The sequence below is a fragment of the Phoenix dactylifera genome, chromosome 18, assembly GCF_009389715.1.
Source record: "Phoenix dactylifera cultivar Barhee BC4 chromosome 18, palm_55x_up_171113_PBpolish2nd_filt_p, whole genome shotgun sequence".
Taxonomy (NCBI): domain Eukaryota; kingdom Viridiplantae; phylum Streptophyta; class Magnoliopsida; order Arecales; family Arecaceae; genus Phoenix; species Phoenix dactylifera.
In genome coordinates this window covers 1,856,360-1,872,383 of record NC_052409.1, presented here as the reverse complement: position 1 = coordinate 1,872,383, position 16,024 = coordinate 1,856,360, and the positions used below count along the sequence as shown (strand labels likewise).

At 37.6% G+C, this 16,024-nt stretch overlaps 2 protein-coding genes across 2 annotated transcripts; one reads left to right on the top strand and one right to left on the bottom strand.

The window, feature by feature from the left end:
* The first annotated feature begins 2,904 nt into the window (after positions 1-2,904).
* Positions 2,905-3,884, top strand: LOC103700014 (transcriptional regulator TAC1). Its single transcript, XM_008781997.2, has one exon. It carries the CDS (start codon positions 3,086-3,088, stop codon positions 3,632-3,634), a length of 549 nt encoding a protein of 182 aa, XP_008780219.1. The 5' UTR covers positions 2,905-3,085; the 3' UTR covers positions 3,635-3,884.
* Positions 3,885-10,836: 6,952 nt separating this feature from the next.
* LOC103700024 (AT-hook motif nuclear-localized protein 20-like) lies at positions 10,837-13,479 on the bottom strand. The gene is made up of 2 exons (XM_026802009.2): positions 13,474-13,479; positions 10,837-12,130 (listed from the first exon to the last, which is right to left on the bottom strand). The coding sequence occupies exons 1-2, from the start codon at positions 13,477-13,479 to the stop codon at positions 11,279-11,281; spliced, it is 858 nt and encodes a 285-aa protein (XP_026657810.2). The 3' UTR covers positions 10,837-11,278.
* Between the last annotated feature and the right edge of the window lie 2,545 nt (positions 13,480-16,024).

Genomic DNA, 16,024 nt, shown 5'->3' with positions numbered 1-16,024 from the left:
AAAAAAACTGTTACCGTTTGGAGTAAGCTTTATTCGTCGTCCTCTTTTTTTTTTTTTTTTTCCTCCCGAAATAGAATGATAACTGCAACACAGTTGGAATGGAGCTTTGCTTCCACCAGCATTAAATATTGGAGATCGGATGCCCTCCGCCTGGATACGCTCGGTAAGAATGCTATATGCTTCGGCTAGCACTGAGGTGGCACTGGGGTGACACACTCACACGTGGAGGAACCCATGAGTCCAGAAGAGTATAAGCAAAATTTCTAGCTGCATCGAACAGTCCCTGGTGGAAGGAGACAAAATTTCCACCCGCAATGAACATTCTCTGATGGAAAGGAGGCCCAATGGAAACTGCTACGCGGGTGAGGATTTCTCCCCCTCCTCATTTATCCTAGCAAAAAAAAAAAAAAAAAAAGGGGGGGGAGGATGATGACCATCTATATGTCAAGATTATTATTGGAAGAATTAAAATATTTTTAATTGATATAAAATTTGGTCATCACCTTGGGTGAAAATTTCATTATTCATATATATTATAACATACATTGATATTTTTATTGCAAGGGCTTCATGTGCCCTTCACTTGTGATCGTGGCTTGGGCCGCTGCTCAAGTCAAGCATGGGCCTCACGCTCGCACATGGGCCAGCCATCCTATGCATAGCCAGTCAAGCATATGCGTATGGATGCATCATCATGCATGCGAACACGTATTCATCCTCACTTTATGGAAAGGTACTCGTGGTTATGTATCTAAGGTTTCATTTGTACATTTAGACTTGAGCTTGTCTATATTTGAATTTGATTAGAGTATGGTTCAAATTTAAATAATAATATTTATTTGAAATCTAATTCGTGTCAACCAAATTCAATTTAACAAACCATCTAACCTGAGTTCTAATAGCTCACTTATACATAAGTTTCAAAAAACTGAATGAAAGATTTGAAAAAATCAAGAAAATAATTAAAAAAAAACCTTCTAGCATACATATTATCTTGCCAATATCAATGGCCTATATGAACACTAAAATTACTTGATACTTTGATCATTGTCTATGTGACTGTCGTGACATAGATACATAAATGGCATAGAATATGTGCCACATTATCAAATCTGCTATAATATATTATGTAGGAATCTATATGCTTTGTTTGTATCCTTTACCTTGGCCATTTCAATGTATGTTTTATTTTCCATAAAATTAAGGAATATCAAAATATTAAAGTAATTAACGAGTGTCAGTTTCGTTCCTTGCTTGCTATTTTTGCCTCTCTCTTTTTTCGGCAGTGGTAAATTCATGGACCATATATTACCTTTAGTTTTTCGGTTCATTGTAAAAAGCGTACCACACTTAATGCATGCAAAGTTCATATAGTATTAAATTACAGCGAAGTGTAACAATAACGAATAAAGCTTTAGAAGTAAAAATGTTTTAGATTTGTTCAAACTTGTACAAGTGTATTAACAGAAAACATATTTTCTTTTCCGGAGCAATCAACCGTTTAGGGTTTTCAAAAGTGACACATGAATGGCCTTATTGATAGATACACTGGCATTTTTTGTCTATATATAGCACTCGCGTGAACAAAAAAAATCAAGAGCATTTGTATATAAACATACTTGCATAGCGATATTATAACAATTGTACACACTGGCCTTTTAATGTTCCAAAAAAATTACACCGGCCTTTTAAACGTAGCTTGAGCCAGGTCTAGTCTGAGAATCCCTAAGTACCTCTGGTTTCCTATGGGGGAGAAGTCAGATCTGGTGGAAATTAAACTCTAGTCTCTCTCCAGTTGTCCCGCAAATGGAAACACCAACTTCTTCTATGACTTAACGAATAACAACAATTGTGAAAGCTAGCTAGTATTCATATCTGTATGACATGAGCCTAGATTTTCTAGATCAAGACTTGGTGCATGGCATGTTGTGTATTACAGAAAGAATCAGTTCATCACTAGTTGTATTGCACTAAACGGAAGGGATAGCTGAAATATGATCTATATCTACAATCAAGTAGTCCAAGATGACGTCGTTTCCTTTGCAGTACATTTCAACAGTAAGACTTAATGTGTGTCATTGAAAACAGTTCATCTTTTTGTCAATACTATATGTATGCATATTCTATCTTTTTTTTTTCTGACCTTTGCTTGTTAAATACCAATCTATAAAAGTGGGAAAATGCAATAGCTGTGTCTTCTAATTACTCAAGGCCTATAATGTTAAAGCTTTAGAGCACTGAACTTCTATGCTTTCTGAACATGGTGTTCATGGATTTATATATTTTACGTGCATGGTGTGTAAAGATTCAAAACGTGCCAAATATTGTAATGTTGCTCAACTGGATGGAAGGCTCAAGTTATTCTCGGCTGCAACTTTTGTGTACATGATTAATGAATATATGCCGGTGGAGGCCTTCGATCGTTCGGATCTTACGTGCCGGTGTCTCAAAGATTTTTCATGGTAGCCTTACTTGGAATTTCTTATTGCATCTCATGGGTTAAACCCACACACAAATAAAGAATTGTGCTACTTCGTATCTAGTTCATCAACCATCTATGTATCGACCTATAAATGATAGAGTTAACTAATTCTATTGCTTAATAAGACAGCATGCTGGCGTGGAATGGCTATAGGTTGACTAGGTCTACAAGGGCCCTAAAAAGTATCCATATATAATTTTGACACCGAAAAATGCCATTCCCTGAAACCCTAAGCGCGTCAAGGACCGGGCCGAAAGCTACAAGAACTGAAGTCACGGAAAGAACTCCAGATGACAAGCCGACAAATCGAAGAAATAAAAATAGTAGCAAGGGCCGGCCGCAAGAGAGTATGCATATCCCTTACGAGATCAAAACCGTGTCTTCTCAACACTATTTTCTTCCCTTCTGAAGACCAAGTTGACAAATAGCAACGAGTCTTGTCCACTTCCTTCTCTCAGCCAGACCTCCATCCCCCTTAAGACAATCTCAACCCTAACCCCTTTCCTCGCATCTCTTCTTCTCATTTGATCTATCACTTTTTCTTCAATTAAGACACAGTTCCACTGTATTGCTAATTATGAAGGATCGAAGGCAAGTCCTGTGATGGAAGCTGGTGAAAACAAGGAATCTGAGGCATCAGCCGATGATACAGAATCGTCGGAGCAAGTGGATGGTGATGCCAGGGGCAGAAGGTTCTATGAGTGCATCTTCTGCAAGAGAGGCTTCTCCACTGCACAAGCCTTGGGCGGCCACATGAACATCCACCGGAAGGACCGAGCCAGGATGCGGTCGACTGTGATCCCTTCAGCTACTGAAGAGCCCGGTAAAGGCTCTGAGAGATGTGGATCTCACTGCTTGATCCCTAGCCATCAGTCCACTTATCCACCGTTCTCTGAGTCGCTGAGGAATTATGCCATGTACTTTCCAGCATCAGCATCTTCGAATCGTGAGGTGAAAGTGTCTAGTGATGAGGATGATCATTCGAGAAGGCCGCAAGAACTGAGTCTTTTTGGTGAGGAGTTGCATCTGGATTTAAGATTTCATGGTGGTGATGAAGCTATGGAGGATAGAGAAGAGAGGAAGATGGACGGGAAGGAAGAAGAACTGGATTTGGAACTCCGACTCGGTCATGAGCCAGAAGCCCGATCATAGAGAGTATTTCTATATATTCGATATAGTGCAATTTGTTTTACTATAAAGTTGGTGTTGTTTCTTCACTTGGAAATAACATGAGAACAAGAGAAGTTGATGACAGTGCGGTGCCAAGGAAAAAATATCTTCCATTATCACTTTTGACGAATGAATATGAGAGCTGAGGTTAGTGATGATAATGTCTTAGACTGAATGACCTTAGGAATTGAAATGTTAAATGATCAGTGGACATGAATATTTTTCACGCAAATATGACCCCCAAGGCATTTAATTTGTTGTTCAATTGCTTTCGTTTGTCAAAGTATGTGGTTTTTGCGATTATAAACCTGTTAAGCAGGCTAGAAGTAATTAAGCAGATCGAGCTTAAGATATATGTTGAGAAAATATTTTGTCATCGGTGGATGCTTCAAGCAAGATTAGGAATAGTTATGAAGTTGCAATGGAAGGTCTCATTGCCTCAACGATTTGGATTTCAATATATATATATATATATATTTTGAAGCTCTAATTTCTTAGCTAGGGTGGCATGAGTAGTGCAAGTATTTCTCTGAAATATTCTGATGCTCATCTGTTAAACAAGAATCGTAATAAATGTTAATTCTTTGGATGAAGTACTCCTCGCACACATGCACAAATTGGACCCTATCACTGAGAAATGATTTATGTAAAGGATCTCCTTGCCAACTTAGAAAGCCTGTGAACAAAAAATCTGAATACACAAATGAACACAATCAGTTAGTAAATGATTTTAATGCTTCTCCTCTTCTAATTGTAGTTGCTGGTGAAAAGTTTTAGTATAAAACAATGTGTGGGGAATTGGCTCATGTCCTCTTTAATTGTCATTTGAGAATATCATAAACTTCCATTGGACTTGTGATTAGTGATTCTATGGGGCTTTATATCGGTGCTTTGTCCAATCCCCATCATATTTCTCTTACCTCCTGGGTCTAGGTATAAGATCCCTGGTGAGCACTTGAATGAGAATAATTTTGAGCTTCCGGCGCTACTCGTTAGAAGTCGGCATCGGTATGGTTGGCTGCTGCTCCATGAACTTTCCCATAAGCCAACCATGGAGATTATTGCTTGGTTTACATATCTTGATTAGTAACTTTTGAATAACATATGATGCTCTTTAGTTTCTATTTAACCAACTTGGTTTCATAAAATTTTAGGTTGGTGTTATTGGCTGTTCACCAGGGAGATAAGTTGAATCCTGTAGTGAACAGGCTCAGGCTAGCATGCAATAAAATTAGAGCCATATGGATTACATTGGTAACCTAAGAGTCTAAGACGGCTACTGGAACCTCTGGGTCTGTATGTAGCTATTTTAAAATGGGCCTTGGTCCTTAGTTGTCTCTGTGGGCTCGGATGAAACCAGCTTTTGTCTCTATAAATGGGCTGGGCCGTGGGCTACTCTCCAATATAGAATTGGTCAGCTAGATATTATACATCTCTCCCTACGCACGAAAGCCGGTGCAAAGATATCAAGTTGTCATTGTGCCCATTCCAAAGGAAATGCTTGATTCAGTGCAGGGTAAATCACATTAGTATTTTTTTTCCTACATAGAAAACAAAGGAAGTGAACCCCTGCTAGAAAATCTGGATTAGGGTTGAAGGGCCATGTGTCTGGCTTGCATGCCCCTCTTGTTAACATAAATTTCAGTTGAAGAGTAGGGATTTTCGGTCTCTATAAGGTCTAGGTTCTTAAAAAAGGGACACAACATATGTTGGATGCGATAGTATTGCATATAATTTGCAATGCTAATGATATAACAAGGAGAGTTGTGTACTTGAAAATGCATGTTTATATGTAGAGTGTTCTATTAATTAATAATGACTTTATTCTAATGTTGTTAATAGAACGTTAGTAGGGACATTAATAATGCCAAACTATACTGGTGGCAGCAGATGCATTTGTTGGAATGCATCACACATGGATTGCCGCATTGGCTCAAACGTCATACATGCAGAAGGTTGGTTATGGAGTGATAACTTCAAGATCAGGAGTGATGTGGGTAAAGATGATAAAATCACTGTATTTGGTTGCACTAGGTGATCCTACATAGCAATGATCCTAAATCACCTTCACTACTCCTCAAAACACAGTCTAACCTAGTGATGGAAAACCTATCATTGAGAATAGGTATTCAAGATGACCCGAGAAAAGTGATCTTGGACTAAAATTTGGAAAAAAAAAGTATCTCTCAATTTGGCGAGAAAAAATGGTATATCAATATACCATTAATATATTATCTCAATATTATATATATATATATATATATTATATTATATTAATCTTCGTATATAGCATTTATGATATATATTATATTATATTATGTTATTAGTCATATTATTGTCATATTATTATTCAATTGTATTTTAAATTATAGTAGAAATATATTATTGTACTTTATATTTATATTCTAAAATTATTTAATATATTACTGCTATAAAAATATTATTTTCCTAATTTTCCTAGTCAAAATAAATATTAGTATTAAAAAAATTATATATTACATATAAATAAAAATAGTAATTCTATAATAACAATTAATATATTTTATAGAATTAATAAATATATTAATGGAATATATCAAGTATAGTTTTAGTATTATATGGTCAGTGATTCTGATTTTTATGAATTACCAAACAAATTACTTGTGAATATCTGAGGATCTTTAATTACTAAAACAGATCATACTAAACACGATGATGTTAGATCATTGGAGATCAAATTATCTCGAGATAAAGATCATCAATAATCTAAGATCATCTTAGCAATCCCATTTAGGTCACCAAATGCACAATTATGTTATTCAGGTTGCGGTCCCATTGCCTCCTTTGGTGCCCTATGGAGCATGCCAGCACTCTATGCTAAGCTTTTTTTTGTTTTGTTTTGTTTTTTTTTAGAGGACACCAAATAATTCTAACTCATCGTGCTTAAGTTCACTTAAAAGATTTTGCTCCCTTGGAGCAAAATGCTTTAGCGAAACCCTATCAGACATCTCATAAGGCCTTCTAGTGTAGAAAGACTCCGGACCTCAATGAAGTCTATGCACTCAACATATTAAAATCTTTAATCAATTCTTTCTTTTCAGGACATGGATGAATTGATAATTAATTGCCGGTGGTTTCCATCATCACATGAATGCTTCTAAAAGGAAGTCAGAACTGGATTTTAGTATACGACCGAGCCCCACAGCCCTGAAAATAAAGTTACTACTTAAAATTAGGATCATTTGCTAAATAAACTTAATACATTGACAATCTAGAAGATGTTCGCCTCAAAAGACAATCAAGTGGACGTACTCCAGCTTCATTGAGTGCTTCAACTTGGAATCTGGAGCTTCCCAATCCATCGTCGGTTCTAATTTTATAACATAAGAATCTCTTACACACAAGAACAAATCGGGTGGTCCGCACTTCCCTTTTTTTAATATATTTCCGAGAGCTAAGCTGGTAAGCTAGTGTTAGACATGGTCCCCTTCCTATGTGTTACTAATGGTTTCAATATGGATTATTAATGCATGCTTAGTGGATTCTTTTCAGGCTTTTATTTGATCCCCGAGATATTGTAAGTGATGAGATTAAGTTCATGATAACCTTGGAATCACAAGAAATACAGAATAAAGAAACATCATTTCGTGAGCCTTGAGGTGGAGTTATTTAATGGGTGTCATATATCTTCCTGATTTAGTTCATGCATGGATTTGAGGCTTTACTATTTTTCACACAACTTGCACTGCCTTCTCATAAAATAAAGCTATATAGGATGAGTACTTTATGTTTAATCCATGTGAAAGAGTCGCCCTTGGTACTTTAATTTATTCTTCGAGAGCTAGGTGAACAATCTATAAGAGATCTAGTGAAAAGTAAGTTCTCAGCCATCCAATTCTGACATTACTTGCATTAAAGAAAAAAGAAAACGATTAAATTCTAACAAGCATTAAAGAAATGCTTGTTAGGAAAGGAACATGTGAGATTGCAAAGGATATAAATGATTATACCAATTACGATTGATAATTGTTATCAGCATTTTACATTAAAAATGAATATTTAAATGGTACATAAGAAAACAAAAGCAATGACTCTTTAATCTAGCTAGTTTCTTAGACATCACCTTTGGATTCTGAAGTTGAACCCCTCCTATATTCTTAGCTCCATGTTTTAAAAGTATGCAATCTTGAAATCTTTGGATTTGACCTAGCTTACCTAGTAATTGGAAAAGACCATCTAAATGTACTTGCATGAGATACTAATTTACTTCATTTTAAGGTTAGAATAAGTTCTACAGGAAGGCGGCCGATGCTACCAAGTCATTGTACAAAACCTACAAGATAAGTCTACAAGATTTACCCATGACTTTGCTTATAGTTCGATGTTGTAAGTGATGAATTATTATAAGATAAACTTTATTAGGATTTTTGGAAGAAATTTTTTCAAGTAATCTCATCTTTCAAGTCTCAAATTATAGGGAAAGAAGGGGACAGTCAATATCAGAAAATGAACAGTGGACATGAATAAGCAATTGATTATGGGAAACACTAACCTGTAATTACTTTATTATGTAAAAATTAGCAAATATTCAATAGCAGCCCAGCATTGAACTCTACTTGAAGAATGGCTTTCAGAGGTTGAGGCTACTCAAACAACAAATTAAAAGCCTCCCATATGAGATAATTCCATTCCCTAAAAATAGAGTACTTGCACATGGTTCTGCTTCCCCTTTTTCTTCCAACCCGCTCCACCCATTATTTAGAACAGTTTTGATTATATAATGGCCGGGTATCTGTAGAAATTTAGTTGCTGATCGAGTAGGACATTGGCAACCCAGTTATGGATGACAATTGGTCGTGAAATCATCTCAAGGAAGACCGACATTAAAACTGCTCTTCATGCCATGTGAATTTTGGGTTAAGAAGTCAAGGAATGCTCTTCATGCCGTGTGAGATTTGGGTTAGATTTGGCGTTACTTTCGATGTTCCGACAATCTTAAGATCATGATTTTAACATACGAAGCAGTACTTAAGAAGAGAGCAAATAATGCTCTCACCAAAGTCAATAGATTTGATTGACATTAGCCTAGGCAACAACCATTAGTTACAAAAGCATTTTTTTGAATGTGTCAAAAATCAACGGATCCTAAAGCAAGGGAGAAGAATGAGAACTGCATATGGAGGAGTTGGGGTGTTTGATATTAATTTGTAATCAACGGGAAGCAATCGTTAATTCATTGATATTTTTATAGGTTTAACATGAATTCAATGCAACTCTGAGAAGCCTAGCTGACCAAAAAGATTTGATGCTACACAATTTTGGACTCCAAGAAAAGCTTAATCTTGCATGCTTCTAAGTCTTGGTCCTTTTGGCAGATTGCAAAAAAATCAAATTACAAAGGACTGACAATGACAGCATATTTTTGGATACTTCAACAAAGATAATACAATTGACGTCTTATATATTTCAGATTAAAAGTGCTGGCTTTAATTCATTCTTTGAATGAAGACTAGGTTGCATAAAGCTGTCAAAATACTAATAGGTCTCTGGAAGCTCCAAGACCTTGAAAAGAAATGAGCTCAAAACAAAACTCTAACATGCGTTATTACATAAGGCTGTCTGCAAAATATTATATTTCTGAAATAATTTACATATAATTAGGTTTCAAAGATGAAATAACAAAACAAGAGATTTCACTCATTGGAAGAGGGCCATTATTGAGATGGAGCACCATATATAAATCTAAAGAAAGATCAAAACCAGTAGGTAATAGATGACTTCTTAAAAGGTGGACAAGGCAGATGTCGAACTTAAAGAAGTCCAGGAATAACAGCAAAACAAAATAAATGAGCAGTTTAAGGAGTAGAGTTCCTTTTCACACTACACCACAGAACCTAGTACCTTTAACTTAATCTTTCAAAGCACATCAACATGATTGGATTGGCCTAAAAATTGTTATTATGTATGAGAAGTAATTCAAAGTGATGTAAATAAATTAACCCAACCTTTCTTTGTAATGCGTAATTAATCATGAATTGTTTGCAGCTTTTAAAACAGCAGGAGGTTAAAAAGAAAGCCTACGACTAAAAAGAAAGGTGATAATAGAATTATATATGTCAAATTTTTGTATTGGATTTTGTCTTTCTGGAGCGAACTATAACTGAAAATGAGGACAACTTTGTAATCTTTATACATATTTGACCACTGCAAGCTTTGTTTCATTCGAGAGTTCGTATCAGCAGCTGATCTTTATATATATATATATATATATATATATATATATATATATATATATATATATATATATCACGCCTCATCAGCAGGAAGAAACTAAGCCAGTTTCTATTGACTAAGCTGACCATGTCTTTTTCTTATTAATTTATTATCAATTAAAACCAGCAATAGAAATATTTCTCCAGACAAGGTTAAAAAAGCTGACAATATTTGCAACTTATTCTAAAATCAACTTCTATGATATCATTTTCGGTTTGTGATTGTTGAGATGTAGCTTGAATTCTGAACCATATGAGGGGGTAGCCATCCTATATATGTTGCATGACTGGCAGAGGGAATTAATATACAGATCATTACTAGTTGGAAGTTAATTCCATAAAGTTAGGGCTTGCTAAAAGCATGTATTTTTTATTTTGCATTTGTTACAACATAATTCATAGGATAATTTCCAGCCATTATTGGCCATCCTCGCTATATATACATTCATAGTTGACTTGATTATCTGTGTCTTTCCCTTGCCAAGACATTGTACTGCAAGCTATTTGTTTAAGATTGCTTTTTGTGTGCAGTATGGTACTATTCTCAACGACATATGCTGAATATTACTTTTTCGAAAAAATTGAAGTATGGTTAACTCAGCCTGAATCATTATTGAGATATGTCAACAAGCAAATCTATGTAACACTATTTAGACAAAAAAAAAAAGGAGTATCATGTTAAAAAAGAACTAGTCTTGTATATGCTTCAATCGGCTACCACGCAGATTAACAATCCCTAATCTTTTATCAGTCTAGTTTTTTGAGTGATTTTTATCAGTCTAGTTTGGATAAAGAGAAAGAAAAAAGAAAAAAAAAAATAGAAGACCTCGTGATACCTTATCTATACTCGAAATTCCAAAAAAATCTATGTTATTCATTCTTTATGAATTGGTCATCCTTCTAAAAACAAAAAGAGGAAACAAGGGAAATAGATTGAACAAAAACACTTGAAGGTCTGAGGCATGAGTTGAAAAGGGGATCTTGGCTTTAGATAGATGTGCTGCATCTAGTCTTTGTAGCAGAAGTAGAACCCTAAAGAGGGATCAGAAATCATATCAGGATGACTAGCTAGCAACACAATTTAAGGCTTCAGAAAGTTTTTCTTGATGTCCCCTACAATCCCCTTCATCACAAACAAAATCTCCAAACAATCATGACAGCATCATTATGCTTGCAGCCTTTGTTAGGAGTACAAGGACTTGTAAAAGATCAGTACTTAATACCACATCCAGTCTACAGACTATTTCTTAATAAGACATAAAATAAGAGCTCACCCTGAGCACTCACTCCATCCATCTACATGTGTTAATGGCCATGACTCCATTCCTCCTCGGATATTTCATGCTTCCTCCCTTGTCAGCGCTGTCTCCTTCCCTTAGTACGGCGGCGGCCGCGCGTGAGCCCATGCAAAGGCGTCGTGGCCCAAATTGAAGATGGGCAGAGCCGAGGGGTCAGGAAGGCCACCGGGGCCGCTGCCTCCAGCCATCCCCAGCGCCGACCCGCCTGGCAGCTGCCCTGGTCCCTCCTCCTCCTCTAATGGCAACCTCTCGTAGGTTGCGTTTGCGAACGTCGACGCGACCACCATAACGGGTCCTGCAGCAATCAGGGAGCCCACGACACTACCCCCCACCACCTGCCCCTGCCCGCCGGCGAGGTACACCGTCAGCCCAGTAGACCCTGGTGGTGAAGGGCCCGGCAGGAACGTCCCCGTGAGGGACAGGATCTCGAACCGGCCATGGAGGGCCACCACGGAACCCGGAGCGGATGGTTGGCGGAGCGCTACGTTGGCGACTATGCCGGCGCCGCTGAGCACGCAGACGCCGCGCTGGCGGCGGCGAGCAAACTGGGCGATGGCGTCGGCAACATCTGCACCACCTTGGACCTCCATGACATGGCTGTGGAGGGCGTTGGGGCTGTCCCGGGTTATGAAAATGGGGGGCTTGGGCTTGTTCTTGGAACCTGGAGGCCGGCCACGGGGCCTGCGGGTGCTGGCCACGACGTCGCCCTCCTTTGGCTCGCTGCTGTTCTCCCTCTCCTCGTCATCGTTGGGAGCGGTGGCGCTGCCGCTTGGATCAGCTTCTTTCGGGGGTGTCTCCTGGTTCTTGGTACCGGGGGAGATGGAGGCCGGCTCGGCTCCAGGGAGGCCCAAGTGGCCAGGCCACCAATGGTTCGCCAGCTTGCCGGTATAGAGAGAGGAGTGTCTTCTTCTTCTTCTTTTCTTCCTCCTCTTATAGCGACTTTAGTCCCCTCTACTTCGTTTATTTTTATTTTCCTTCTCCTCCTAATCTGCCTTTCATCTCCCTAAGCATGGGGACATGAATCAAATATTGAGGAAAGAAAGAAAGCCCTCTGGAGAAGAAGAAGAAGAAGAGAAAAGGGGCTTAATTAGCTTTTGTCTGTAGGAGAACTTCAGGAGGAAGGGCTAAGAGGAAGAAGGATTATTATCTATGCCTTGTATCAGGGAAAAGAAGTTTCAACAGCTAGAAAGAGGTACCATTATGGGAGACCAAGGAAAAGGATTGCTTTTCTTTAATATTTTTGGTCACCTATTATTATAATATTTCTAGGAGCTGGTGTTGGAGGGATCCTATGCAGTGTGTCTTGCATCGCAGAGGGCTTTGCATATTTAAATGGTCGACACGTCCTCAATCTTGGAAATGAACCAGGCAATCAGAGTCTTTGGCACCCAGCCATTTCCTCGCGGCAGCGTACCGGGCAACAGCCGTTCATCTCTAAGATGGGCGATGTGTCGCCCATGCAAATATGCATGGCCTTTTGCAGTGCAATATATGCACCATAGAAGATCCAGACTCAATGAATAATCTTCTCTCTTCTTGTTCAATAAAAAAAAAAACCCTAAGTGGATGGGCATAAAATAATGGACCACCATTAAAAAAGACAGTCTACAAATACATTCCGTATCATATACGGTATGTATTGTTTGATGGCCGTCCATCTCTTTTAACGATAGCCATCCAAGAATGCATGACACTTGGCCTTGCATGAGCAACACCATAAAAGATTTTGATTGAGGAAAGTAATCTATGGAAAGTTTTGTTGTATTGTTTAAGGCTTGTTCAGATGATTAGGCTGGAAATCTTAATTATGAGATTCATGAATTGAGCCAATACAGCCAGCAAAATAATAAGTTCATAAGTTGGGATAGACTTATATTCATAAATATCCAGAAATAATTTTGAAGTGAGATGGCTCAAATCTAAAAAAAAATAAAATTCTTCTGCTCGTTATACTAGTCCAACCCATAAATTTTTCAGCTCGATCATCTAACTTTTTTTTTTTTTTTTGGTTGAGTTGGTGGCGACGTTGGTGATGGGAAGGCAGGTGGGTGCCATGAACTTGCGTTGGAGGTGGTACAGGAGTAGAGGAGAGTGTGGTGGAAATTAGGGTTTTTTGTAGGAACGCGTGCCAGGGGGCAGGTGGAGAGCGCGTCTCTTTCTAAAACTTCGACATCCCAACCGTACGCACGCACGCACATCAAACGGAGGACCTATTTTGTTTGTTTACTTTCTTTCGAGTTTCCTACTACTTTTAACCCACCACAGAGCGAACCTTCATGGCTCTCCCTTGTCTCACAGCCTTCAAAAAAAAAATAAGAAAGTGTAACTATTAATCAGGCACTTCTTTATCTATTTCAATGAGGAGTAGTAAAATAATTGTTTTAGAGAGAGAGAGAGACAACGTAGTTAGTGATGCCTTCAAGTTTCCTATATGAAAACTAAAAGGGATTGCACCAATCATTTCCAATTACTTCCCATTATGTTTTAGTTATCTGCAAAGTAAAGCCTATAAAAGTATTGCATCTATCATTATATTTTAGTTGTAGATGGAGCTTGCCATTCTTGAATCAGTACAAAGTTCAGTGAAGTGCCTGTCTGAGACCAACACTTAAAGAGGTAAAAAAATAAGTGAATGGGGAGATGTCAAACTCTACATTATTCCAACTTTTTTTTCTTGTAAGTAACATATTATTCTACTACAGCTGCATAGTGTTAGTTTGGTTACAAGCAATTACATAGAACACCCCAAAGCCTGCATTATTTAATTGCTTACTTGAACCTAATATAGAAATTTCTATGCTTTTGCATCGACCTTGCCTTTTCATCTTCCTTACCTGCACTTGTCCAATTAAATAAATAGCTTCCCCTCATATCTTGTCATGCCTATAAAGTGAAATCCCTATAAGACCAATGCATAAGATTATATCAGTAAGTTCGAAACACAAACTTATAGGCAAAATTTCACATATAAGGTAGAATTATTCAATAAGAACAAATTTGGACATAACTTGGAGAAATATCATCAAGATGATGCAGTTATCATTATTCAAGACATAACAACTTAAAGTAGGGAGGCCCTACTGTAATTTCTCAAAAGAAAAAGGTCAATTGCATTCTTACAGCACTATTATCACATGAATACACAGTGCATACGATAGAAGATCCTTGGATATGATAGGAAAATAATTTTGTCCACAGCCAACTTGATACCACCAAAGTTAATTCTAGGAATTTTTTGTATGTATTGGTACATGGCAGAATTAGATAGGCTAAGAAATTATAGGAAGTTTTCTTCCATTTAAAACTAAGCCCTCATGAATAGAAAATGCATTGGCGCACCGGTTATGTGCACATGAAAAATTCTTTAGGCTTATCAATGTTGACCTATCAATTTAATATTCAATTGCGTTCTTGTATCACATCAACTCCACCAATTTAAATCAACTTCCTCAGGCCACATAATATTTTTGTTGGCATGAAACATCAAAATAAAATCTGGTAGGTATCCGGCGCAGCTGGAGGATTTTGCTCAGGTTTTATGTTGTATTCTCATTGCCTATCTGTGATAGATGCTGTTGGAGACAAACCTAAGAATCTAGAAAGCTTTGGTCGATGAAATGTACCATAATTTTTAGTTGTCATTCAATTCTACCAACATAAGTAGGATAGTTTGGTAATATACAGCATCCTGATCTAGCTAATTAAAACAACAAACTCTACGGTTTCTGGAGGATTTGCCTTACATTGTTGGTGCTTACCAATGTCCAATTCCAACATTTTGTTACATCTTTTACCAAAATGTTGGAAACTAAAATGTTCTGCGGAATACAAACGTACATCATTTGGCCAACTCCTAAGATTTTATTCCAAAAGATTAAACATAAATTAGTTCGAATAAAAACTTATATCAAGATACCAATAAATTTTAAAACATAAATCCTTAGCATTCCACAATGATCAAAATGGTTGGCCACAAAATATAGATGAATATTTTGCCAAGCTGAGTCATTGAAACTTTGGAAAGCTTCCTTCATCCACCCATTTATTCGAGTATCTAATGGCCTCACAAAGTTAAGCATATGCTATGCAACGGAATATAATGCTTCATGGGAAAATGTCAACAATATACAACTTTGAGATTCCTAAAAATGGTGGTCCCTGGCACAACTTGCAAGTTCAACGGCTCCCCAACTAAGAGATCCTCTCATATGCTTCACTATTAAATTTCCACTTGGCCTCCAGCACTCATAACCAAAAAGTAAATAAACAAATAAAAAGGCACGGCTGGAATAAATTAGTGGCACAGCTTTCATGAAATGGATAACCTAAGCGTTGTCAAACTCAATAGATGGTGCTGTGAGCGACATTCCTAACTTAAATGATACAGTGGCACGGGTAAGAGGCACATGAGGAGAGGCAGATGTGCGCAAAAAGATGATACAAATCAAATTCCGTAGAATTCAGACATTATTTGTCTTAGCATTATCTTTCCCACCTCCACGAGAGAAGTAGCTACCTCTGCCTGCCTGCCTAAGACCTCTCCATTGTCCCTCCCCCCTCTCTTCAAAATCCATAGGATTGTGTCAAGTCAATTAAATAAAATGTTGAAAAGTGAAAGCCTGAGACCTGAACTTAACAAACTTAGGCTTTGGTTGGTATCAAGGATCTGAAAGAAGCTTGAAGAATGTTTGATTCAAGCAGGAGCAACTCTATTTTTCCATCCAAGCATCTGCTATAGCAAGGTAACTTGATGTCAAAACAAGAGCAATCAAGGATGTCATGTAGAATAGAGTATAAGAAACCATGTTCGCTCAAGAAAAGTG

Excerpts from the sequence above, each read along its gene's own strand:
- LOC103700014 (XM_008781997.2), top strand. The coding sequence starts at position 3,086 with ATGGAAGCTGGTGAAAACAAGGAATCTGAGGCATCAGCCGATGATACA.